The 11,960-nt window shown below is 36.6% G+C and overlaps 1 protein-coding gene across 4 annotated transcripts in view; it reads left to right on the top strand.

Annotated features, from left to right (window-relative positions):
• SNTG2 (syntrophin gamma 2) overlaps positions 1-7,936 on the top strand; it is a 228,335-nt gene extending 220,399 nt beyond the window's left edge. For all 4 annotated transcript variants that reach the window (XM_032213408.1, XM_032213409.1, XM_032213410.1 and 1 more), the window contains 3 exons: positions 1,760-1,852; positions 4,085-4,195; positions 7,667-7,936. In XM_032213408.1, the coding sequence (XP_032069299.1) occupies positions 1,760-1,852; positions 4,085-4,195; positions 7,667-7,798 (336 nt within the window). In that variant the 3' untranslated portion in view covers positions 7,799-7,936. The remainder of the gene's footprint in view (positions 1-1,759; positions 1,853-4,084; positions 4,196-7,666) is intronic.
• The last annotated feature ends 4,024 nt before the right edge of the window (positions 7,937-11,960 follow it).

Raw genomic sequence — 11,960 nt, forward strand, 5'->3', positions numbered from 1 at the left:
AAAAAGAAAGATATTCACGTTCATTTGCAGTTAAGTATTAATATGTGTCATGGAACATAATATAGAAGTGACCCATAATTCAATTATGCATTGACATTGGGCTGTGCTAGCATTTGTTCATCTCAAACACAGAACTCATGTCGGGTGTTGCAAAGTAACCTGAGCATTTATATTTGAATTCCTTCCTTCAAATTCATTTGAATCCAGCAACTTAAGTCCAAAGGAGACGGGAGCTGAGAGCCCCCTGTGCAGAGAGGCCTCAGGGACCATCACATGGACAGCTGGGTGTAAGATGCAGCAGGAATAGCATACACTAAACAGCACAACCAAGTGCAGGTAGTCCTCGACTTACGACCACAATTGAGCCCAACATTTATGCTGCTAAGTGAGACATTTGTTGAGTGAATTTTTCCCCATTTTGTTACCTTTCTTGCCACCCTTGTTAAGTTAGTAACATTGTTGTTAAGGGAATCTGGCTTTTCCATTGACTTTGTTGCCAGAATGTCACAAAAGGGGACCACACGATCCCAGGACCCTGCAATGGTCACAAATGTGGGTCAGTTGCCAAGCGTCTGGATTTTGATCATGTGACTAGGGGGATGCTGCGAACGTCTTCAAGTATTAAAAACGGTCATCTTTTTTTCCGTCCTGTTGTAACTTTGTAAGGCCACTAAATGAACTGTTGTAAGTCCTGCAGCTGGTACTGTATACAGGAATATCTGCACAGGATACAGGTGAGACCAGGAGTGAACAATTTTGCCAAGGGGCCACATGAGAAACTGAACTGTTGCGAAGGGCTGAACCTGAACTGACGTCCTCAAACTCCATCACCTCAACTCCTCAAGCTGCTCCAGGCAAAGGACGAAGGAGTAGAATGCCATCTCCTCTCTTTGCCCTCCTATGGCCTCCAGCCGACTGAAGGAGCACACCGTGATTGTGCAGAGCCTCTCTCGGCTTCCTCTGCCGCTTATCTTATTTGTAATCTCTGATTGACCTCAAATGGGCCCGAGGGGAGCAGCCACAGGGCCAGATGCAGCCCCAGGGCTGTAATATGTTCAGGTCCGAGCCACTCCTTTCCAAGTCCCACTAGGAGATTCCAGAGAAGATCATAGGGAACAAGAGAGAGGAGATCCTGAGGAATTTTATATCCAGAGGGGCAGAGAGGTACTGGCGAAACAACTAGACATCATGGTAGCAGACAGGGAGCAGAAGACAGCAGTAGTTGCTAGATGTAGCTTCATAAAGAAGGGGAATGAGAAGCTGGAGAGATAATGAGAGCCTGGAGAGGATGTGGGAAGTAAAGACCAAAGTGGTCCCAGTGGTGGTGAGAACATTCAGGGCTGTGACTTCTAAGCTGGAAGGGAGGCTCCAACACATCCTAGGAGCAACCTCGGAGCTGTCTGCCCAGTGCATTGTTAGGAGCAGCTGAGGTGCTATGCAATACTCTCAAACTCCCAGGCTTCTGATAAAGGTCAACCTGAGGTTGACCACCCATAACGGTGAGAAGGGAATTATTATATATGAAATATGATAATCCACAAGTCAAAAAGTGTGTGAAAAATCTGGAATATTAGAAATGTTTCAGATATAGCAGAGCACTCCCTTTCGGACTGTGATTTTACATGGTTTTACACTCCTTCTATTCAACTGAAATATATTGTTACTAAACTTTTAAGTGGGTATATAAAAGATTACAGCTCTTACAATTTATGTTTCACATTAAATCACTAAACAAATACATATTTTATCCTTTCTCTAGTCTAAAACCTTTATGTGTTCCTGGCAAGGAGAAAGTCTGTGTTTCACCTTAGATTTTGCTGTGGGATTCACATGTTTTGACAATAAAACAAAGGTAAGTAGTATCAGAAAATAACATATAAAATATGTTATGCTATTACTTTAGGAAATATCAATATCAATTTCTAGAGTGGGAAAAATTCTGATTTTCATATTTCAAAAGGTGGAAGATTAGAAACTGAGCTGTGTTTTGATTGAGTAAAGAGAAAGGCACTCTATGGGTAGATTGGAAAAAACGTGGTTCTTCAGAATCTATGGCTCTGCTGCTCCTATGACTCACTTTGAGAATTAGGAAAATGTCTACCTGATCTATGCTTGTTTCTCACAGAGAAAGCATAATAATTATTATAAGAGGGGGAAACTTCTTTCTTTCTTTTCAGTTATTCCCATCTGCCTTCAAAAATTTCTCCCATTCACCAGAACAGCTCAATGTATGGATTAAAATGCATCTCTAGAAAGAACATGATATTCAACAATTGCATAGTGAAGAAAGTTCTAAAATGTTTGAACAAAAAAATCAGACTGGCTGTTTTCCAACATGTATATAGTGGGAAAAAATCATTTGAAAGATAATAAATGTATAATACTACATTTTAAAAGCTATTGCAAACATTACTGGATATATTTAAACAAAGCATTGGATTTAAAAACTGCAAATTTAATTTAAAGGGAGAACACTTGACTTAAATCAAATTAGCCAATTCACTTTCATTTCCAAAGAAATTATTACCTCTCTAATACCTTTCTCAATGTTTAACCATGGAACAGTACGTTTGATCAATAAAATACTTCTTTGACTAAATCAATTTATTAGACAAGTCTATGAAATGCTGAATCATAGCAAGCAAGTTCATATTCTTTCATGAATATAAAGAACAGAACTTTAAATCTAGAAATCCATTAAAATAGATGGAAAAGTAAAGGACTTACTACTATTGTATAATTTATTTAGTACTATAAACATAAATATGTGAAACTGCTTAGTTTATTATATATGCCATGTAAATGTTTACAACAAAATATTTCTGGGAATATACAAAGCATAGACATTGGTCTTATTCAAATTAAACTGAAGCCAGATGTTTATCTAAGCTGTGATGCTGTTCTGTAGTGGGGGTGAATACCAACATGTTGTAGTAATTTTTATTATGTTCATTGACTAAAATTGTGAAAGTTAACAAATAATTGAGCAGTTTCTGATAAAATAAAATACCAGCTTAAACATATAATTATAACTAAGATGACTGGAGTTTATATTTAGAGCAGGACAATCATTTTGAATTCCTGATTACTAAGTGATTTGAATTGATTTTCATTAGAATTGGTTGGTTGGTTGGTTGGAGCTCAAGTTGCGCAGCCATACAGATTTCAAAAATAAATAATCAGCAAGACCTATCATATGTTGCAAACAGTATTTACCACATTCACGGAAATAGGAACATACTGGGATAGTAGGAGTAGTAACTGCATAAAATGAATCACAATTGTCTGGGAACATCATCAAATGAGTTATGAAGTGTGCCCTGGCATCATTAGAGAAACTGCGACATAACACAAAATGGGTTGTGGGTTCTGTGGCTGCTTCTCCACAAGTGAAACAATCTTAGCCCTTTAGGAAATTATTTATACCTGCCTTTGAGATGTTGGGAGGGTATGAAGACATGCTGATCAGTGGTCAGGTTTTTTTATTACCGGTTCTGTGGGTGTGGCTTGGTGGGCATGGAAGGATACTGTAAAATCTCTATTCCCACCCCATTCCAGGGAAAGGTTACTGCAAAATCCCCATTTTCTCCTGATCAGCTGAGACTCGGGAGGCAGAGAGTAGATGGGGACGGGGCCAGTCGAAGGTGGTGTTTACCAGTTCTCCGAACTACTCAAAATTTCCACTACCAGTTCTCCAGAACTGGTCAGAACCTACTGAATACCACCTCTGATGCTGATGTTTGAAATGTGGGGTGTTAATGGGTTTAAATACTTTGCTGGCTTAAAAAAAGGCTTTTGATTACTCAGAAAGACATTTCTAGATAAGGAAGACTGGTCCAATTGGCCTTTTCAGTCTCTAATACTTTGCTTGACTACAGTAAGTGCATGATCATAAACCATCATCAAAATATCAAATCATCAATTTTTTTTGAGAAGCCATAAAATTGACGTTTTTGCAAGGATGATCTTTTCTATATTGATTCATGATTAGTGTCCACATGCAAAGATCACAGATCTTCTAACTTCTAAAGCTACAACTTTAGCCAATGGGCAAAAATGTTAAGAATTCTCCATTTCCTTGCAGAAGATTCTCTGGAGATTTAAATTCTCTCAGCTCAAGGGGTCATCAGACGATGGGAAAACTCGAGTTAAACTGCTTTTTCAGAACATTGAAACAAAACAGATTGAGACAAAGGTGGGTACCATACTTTGCTGCATATATAGAATATATACTGTAGACATAGAAAATATATCAAGGTAATCTAGGTTTATAGTTCATATTGCAGAGGAAATCTATAGCATGGTTTCTCTTTATTTCCACACAAAGTGAATTACCAATAACGAATCAGCATTGTTCTCGTATTTATTATGTCTTATTGTATTGAGCTGAACTATTGATGTGACAGGCATTTCCATTTTCAGTCCAAGTTATAATTGCTCGTGTCGTGTCACTTGTTAGGCTGGGAACAGGTGTACTTATTTACACGTATATGATACACTCTCACATTTGCACATGCACACATCCCCTCATTTCCCCTCCAAGTGATAGTAAGTGGAGCCGGTGCTGGACGAAGCCATGAGATTCCATAGCTTTTCTTCCTGGTGATTCTGCCTTTCCACTCCATTGCCCTTCTGTTCTTCTGGTCCAGCTATTTTTTAAATCAACATTTGAGAGAGTTGATTGGCTGGTTGGCCAGCAAAAAAATAATAATTTAAATTTTCTATGGGCCACTTTTTTATTTTTCAGACATAGTCGGTCAATGGTCTATGGACCTTCAATCTGTAGGTAAACAAAATATTATGCAAGTGAATATTTCGTTCAAGAGTTTTACAATTTACCAATGTACCTAACTGGTAAATTAATGTATTCATAATCTACTTCACAAACTATTCCTATTGAAATTTATACAAATGTTTTCTTTTTCCTAAGTAATTTGAGATTATTCTCTCGCTGCACAAATTGTGCAAATATAGGCACAGTAACTTTATGGTGATGCCAGGAAAAGGTTGACTAAGCAATCTGATGGGCAGAGTTTTCTAATTTTCACATTCTTTTTTTTTAATTCAAAAACTGCTAGAATGTGAGGAAAAGTAAGGTGGATAACTTGAATATTTATTATTAATGCAGTTTGTATTGTCATAATGGCCAAGCTTGTGATGGATAGCAAAGTGTAGCCAATAATGAGAAGCAAAATAATGAAATCAAACAAGACGAACTTCATTCCCCTTCTAGCAAATGTCAGAAGAACAAAGCAGATGCTCTTGTAATAATTGTTCCCACATTTTGTAATGGGTCATTTAAGTTGTAAGACTGTAGGAACAAAGTAGACGAAGTAGAACCTTCTACCAAAATTTGTTTCTTATTTCTTCTTCCAGCCATATAGAGAGCATACCCCAACCCCCCCTCCCAAAAAAACCACCCTCAAAAGGTTCCCAGCTTCTCTTAGAACCTGGAAACATTCCTAGGCTTCTATTTCCCTTGGAAATAACTTTTAATGGTCTTTTATTACGACAGTATTAGATAATATTTATTCTATTGTTAAGATTCCTGCAAAAAAAAAGAAAATCCATTAAACAGCAGAAACTGCCCAAAGGAAGAAATATTTTACAAAGCAGAACTCCTGAACATTATGCTACCTTTGAGTGAAGTTGTAAAATCATAGGGGGAGAAATCAATATCCCAGTGAGAAGACCTTGGTGGGCTGATCCTGTGGAAGGAAGAAACAGACTGCGGACTCTCAGTTCAGCTTCAGACAAATGACGCTCTTAGATTAGGACAAATAAATCAACCAAAGGTCTCAATGGGGCGGCAATGTGGGGTTAGAGGGAACATAATTTCCAGGGCGCTGGCTCTCATAGGAAAGAAGCGCTATTTTCCTGTAGCCAAAAACATTTTCTTATCTCTGGCCGAGTTCTTCTAGCACTTGCTAGTCAGGCAGGAGAGTTAAAAAAGCTGGAGAAAAGAAATTCATCTCCATTTGGAGATATATATTTTTTTTAAAGGAAAATTCCTCCAGTCAAAACAGATTTCCTTTCCCTCTAATAAGTAAGGCCATTGTATATATGGACCGAGGCTGTTTCTTATAAACTGGTCCATAACTGGGTTGAGTGGTGCTTTAACTTTTATCAGCACTGTTCCACGTCGGTTTCATGGGAAGCATCGTTTTCCAATATTCCCTAAGCAGGTATGGATAGGACTATTTTGCAGTGAGATTTCAGTTGAGAAACTGCAGTCCGACAATTAATGGACCTTGTTGACTTTAAAGGAAGCTTACTGTAAGTTTTCATATACAGAAGTTAAACACAGTTATTAGGGAATAAACTGTCATTATTGACAATAATAGTTCAATTTTCATTAAAAAAATAATAATATTCCTAAATGTACTGTGCATCACTATATAGTGTTTCTTTCATTACAAGGGGAGCCTATTTTAAGAGTATTAAACTATCCCCCCCCCCAAACCTTCTTAATAGCCCCCAGATTGTTGGGGGCAATATGCTGACTCTCTGTAAACCGCTTAGAGAGGGCTGAAAGCCCTATGAAGCGGTATATAAGTCTACTGCTATTGCTATTGCTACTCTAGTATGATGAGGAACCATTGAGGCACAGTTTTTAAGGATGACTTTTAAGCCACCTTGGATTCAGCTTAGGCATTCAGTCAGTGGTGGGTTTCAAAAAAAATTGGAAGCTCTTCTGTAGGTGTGGCCTGCTTTCTGGTTCCACTGGTGGAACCTCTTCTCACCAGTTCGGTAGATTTGACAAACCGGTTCTACCGAATAGGTGCGAACTAGTAGGAACCCACCTAGGCATTCAGTCCATATTTAAGTAATTTGCTCCTCAGAATGTAATGAGGATACTTCATCAAATTCATAACATGCCAACAATCTATTAGGAAAGTTATTGAAACAATGAAATTAAAGTAAGATTTTGTCCCAAGAAGTCCACGGTTATTTTAGAAAATGGGAAAAATGTGCTTAGAAAAAGTCTTCCCAAGAATGAATAAGGACCCATTAAAACTCTGTCTGGCTACTTTTGAAACTGTTCAGCTGTGTCATCTCAGAGGAATCTTCACCATATCTAAAAGATGGCTTTGAGCAAAATCTGGTGATGGCTATTAATGTTCCAAGATTGCTAATTATGTCAGAATACACTTTGACTTTTTTTTTTAATAATCCAATGGAAAATTTCTTCATTTCAGATGTTACTTCAGGAGATATTTAGTGGCAGCACTTGTGAGGTGATATTCCTTCTTTAGCTCTACGTCTCCAGCAAAATGTTTTTCCTTCCTTTATTCACACAGTTAAACAGAGAAGGAGTTTAGCATAGTAAAATAATATAATGAGCCTTTTTCAACAAGATATTCAAAGTGCAGAATTTTGAGTCTCTGTGTTTGGGGGGGGGGGTCCTTTCTCAGCATCTTTTGCACATGGACCCATAATTGATAAATTCAAACCACAACAGCAGAGTAAATTAAATTCTTCTCATATTGTTCCCACTACATCAAATCAATTACCTTGAACATTAAAATACTGACATGACATTTTCAAGTGAGAAGATATATATTAAAGAAGCCATGTTAAACTAGAAAGCGTAATAACCTGTAGAAAAAAATATTAGTGATGTTTTTTTGTTTCACCTTTTCTGTTTTTCTTATTTTCATTTCAGGAACTGGAATTTCAGGATTTGACAGCAGTTTTAAACTGCATCCATTCATTTATAGCTGCTAAAGTTGCATCGGTGGATCCAACATTTATAGACAGCCAATTCATTGCAAGGAAATATACTTACAGTAATTAAGAGAACAATGTCTTGTGATTATAACAGATAAATTATTTTCTTAAAGAAAAAAATATTTCATGTGCACTATTACAATTCCATGTAATTTTATAACAGATCTATAGTTGTATTATTATCAATAAAAGATACTAGTTTTCACATTTGATTCATCATTATTAAAGCTGATGAGTTAAGTTTTTATTCAAACTGAATCAGTTTATTGCCTAGCACCTAAAAGGATATATTCTTAATATTATATGCCCCAACACTGGAAGCCTTTAAGAAGATGCTGGAGAGCCATTTGTCTGAAACGGTATAGGGTTTCCTGCCAAGGCAGGGGGTTGGACTAGAAGACCTCCAAGGTCCCTTCCAACTCTGCTATTGTGTTGTATTATATAATAACTTGTAATCTTATTTTAAACCTTTTTATCAAGCATTATTCATTTAACAATTTACTTGAGAATAAGAATTTTCTTAAATGCTACAAATATATTTGGAGACACATCTGAGCTTTGTTTATAATGACTCACTTGATTAGGTTAATGGATTTTAAATTCAAGGTAACCTTTAAAAAATTATTTTGCTTTTCTAGATTTTGCTAAACTAAATTCAACAGATTCATACTTCTTTATCAGTAAATAGATATGCAGTAGGTATGATTTTATAACTTGATATTTCATTTAAAGCTGCAATGTTTTGATCACTTACTTATAATTAAATTTATATATTTATAAATATATAATTTATATAAATTTATATGTTTATATTAAATAGAGTTTACTTCTGAATAAACATGTGTAGAGTTAAACTGTATAATAACATGCAGTGCTAACAGTACACAGTTATCTATTTTTTTGTGAATTAAGTTTCCATAATTTCATTAAAAGGAAAAAAAAACAATAGGAATTTTGAACAACACTAGGAAGAGAACATTTTTAGCTGAAGAAAGCACCTAAAATAGGATGCTGGGGTAGAATGAAATAGTGAATGGCACCAGGCCAAACATTAAACTTTAATTCACTAACATTAGCTTGTTAAATTCAAGCAGTTGGTTGTTCCTTGTTAATAATTTCCTTGTTCCCAATTTCACATTAAAACTGCAACTTAGCCAAATATTTTTCTGGGACTTTGGGGAATGTTCAAAGGCTGTGAGAGGGTTTCTGTGTGACCCTGAGGTTGCAGTTTCTGTATCCTATTCTATCTCAGTGTTCATATTTGTTCATGTTAATTTCTGTTTTGCTTAACTATTTACATTTAAGGAAAGTATTCACTCAAAGATCATTCATATAATTAAACCTGGCTTCCCTTAGCAGTTTATTAGAAAGAGATGATAATCTCCATTTCCCACAGATGGATTCCTCCAGGTTATTAGTAACATTATATCAGCCACAATACTCCACAATTATCAAGCTTCATATCTAATACTAAAATCATACTTACTCCAAGAACATGATTGGAGCTTAAATTGGCCAGTTTAACCCAATTGCCATTCTACATTATTTTAAATGCTGATATAGAAAAGCAGCTTAAATTTTAAAATATGTTTGTGCTATGTATTGCTTTAGAATTTGTCAACAGTTCTATAAATCTAGAGCAGGGCTCCTCAAACTTTTTAAGCAGGTGGCCAATTCATGGTCCTTAAGACTGTTGGGGGACTGGACTATAGTTTGATCTGCCTAATGACCGGCTGGTGGGTGTAGCTAGAAGGTCATGTGACTGGGTGGGTGTGACTAGATGGTCATGTGACTGGGTGGGCGTGGCCAATTTGGCAGCTCATTTTGCCTTTGCCCCTCCTAAGCTGTACTTGCTCAACCCAAGGCGTCTATTTATTTAATAAGACCCCCTTATTAAAAGAAAAAGAGCTTGCCACTAGCCTAACTTCATTGCAACAGGTTCCTTAAAATAGGCCATTAAAAAAAGAATAAAACAAAAACAGGATTTCCTTCAAAATAGGTCCTGATCATATGTTTCAGAAGACCACACAATAAATCAGACTGAGAACTGCACCAATTAAGACTGTAACTAAACCCCCCAAGATTTGGGAAAGAGAACCACTCTAAAATCCATTAGCATTGCATTTCTCTGACTGCGCCATATACCTTTATCTTATGTATTGTAAATTGATTTATGATGCATTTAACTCATGGAATAACCTTTTGTTACTATTTTCAGCAATATTAATCTGAATGTCTTACTTTATTTAAAACGAACAGATTTTAAATTATATAAACCCCATTGAGATCCTCTGTAGACAGACAAACACAAACCCCACCAATTTGCTCTCTCTCTCACACACCCCAATCTGCTTTGAAAAGTAAATATTATATATAAAGTAAATGTTTCAGGCAATACCTTAATGCTGATTAAATCTGAAAGAGGCCAAATCTGGAGGACTGACCAGCAAGTGACTCCCTGGTAACTAAGGACAGATCCTCCCCAAGTTTCATTTAGGATTGGAGGGATGACGGAAAGAGAAGAAAAGCTTTTAAGTTAAATAGGCTTACTCTGGTAATTACACAGCTAAGCAAGTTAGGTCCCAGAACACAGGCAATGAAACAACAACCACAGCCACAACAACCCTCCAGCGGCCTCCTCCTCCTCCTCCTCTCCCAGGCGGCTGCTTCTGAACGAAAGAAGGCTAGCAGTGGAGCAGGGAAGCCAGAGGGGGAGAGATCAGAGGGCAGCCAGTCGATTTCAGCCCTGGGGATTTAAGGTTGCAGCTCCCCTTTTCGTTCCTTCCTTCCTTGGCACTTTATCTTATAAAGGATTTCAAATATTATGAACTTAACAGTTTTTATATGAACTCTGCAAAAATATGTTTCCCAAAATTGTAAAATAGGGAGGAGTGTTATGCAGTGAGTTGGAGGAAAGAGTAAAGTAGTAGTGTGAACACTATCTAGTAATTTGATGGCGGAAGAGATATCTTAGCCAAAGATTTCTAGCCTATTTCATAACCACCATAGCACATAAAGTGAGTACTAAACAATTGATTTAATAAGAATTTACTTCTGGATTTACAGTGATTAGGCTAATTATACTCTTCTTTAGAGGTCAGGAAGACATTTTTTATGACCAAAGAGTGCACTTTTTAATCGGAGGAATTTTACCCACCAAGAATTGTTGTTAGTAGAGATGCAATGTTATGATGTGATTGGAAAGTTGGGGCCGAATTTCCTGTTTCGTTTTCTTTTTTCTTTGTGTTTGTTTGTGTGTTTGTGTTATAGACATTTTAAAACTGTTTCAACTTTAATACACTTGGTTTTATTTGGTTACCCCAGAAAAAAAATCATTTGGAAATTACATTGTCTGTACTGAGTGCCTTGCAGACATATTTCAACAGTGGAATATATAGAAGAAAATCCAATGAACCATTTGTGGCACTCAGGTTGCCCATCTCTGATTTAAATCAGGCATTTTTTGCTAGAAGATAGCTTTGTATACAGTTAAGAAACCCCCCACCCCCCCAGCCTTAAAAAGTCTAGGGTGTTTCTGCGAAACAGCAGAATTATTAAAGAACACGAATTGTGATTCCCTGCTTCATTTTTAGTTTTGTACAATTCATTGTGTCCGATAGTAAATGAGGATTTGCTAGATGCCACTAAAATAAAGGAAAGTAGAATTGAATTAATTTGAATGAAATACAGTCCATACAGGTTGGTTTACATTACATTTTTGTTCCAGACGCAGATCTTCTGGGCTTCCTGAGACTGTACCAAGTCTTTTCATTTCACCTCTTTTTATTTCAACTGCTGTGAATTATGTTCATTCACAGCCCGTAATGAGTCCCAAAGAGTTTGTAAAGGGTTGCTGGGATTTTTAGCAATTGAGTGCAATTGATTCTTCTTATGGTAGCAATTAATTTACTGTATGTCCTTTTTAACAAAAAAAAAAGTCTTAAAAGTGAACAACTAAATCAAGTATGGACTCATCTAAATGGTGTGGACAACAACAGCTGAATTACAGCATCAATACAAACAAATCGTAGCTCTGGAAGATTTACATTGAGAAGCCTGTCCTCAGGACAGAGAAATCAGCTCTTCTTCCATATTATTGCCATGGTATGCAATTTCTTTTTAATTTAATGAATAGCAACAAACATCTTTAATGAGATTGCGGGGGGGGGGGTGTTTCATTTGAGGAAACAGAAAAGAGAGGTTAATCCAGCATCGTTATGTGCTAGTTG

The sequence above is a fragment of the Thamnophis elegans genome, chromosome 3 (assembly GCF_009769535.1).
Source record: "Thamnophis elegans isolate rThaEle1 chromosome 3, rThaEle1.pri, whole genome shotgun sequence".
NCBI lineage: Eukaryota > Metazoa > Chordata > Lepidosauria > Squamata > Colubridae > Thamnophis > Thamnophis elegans.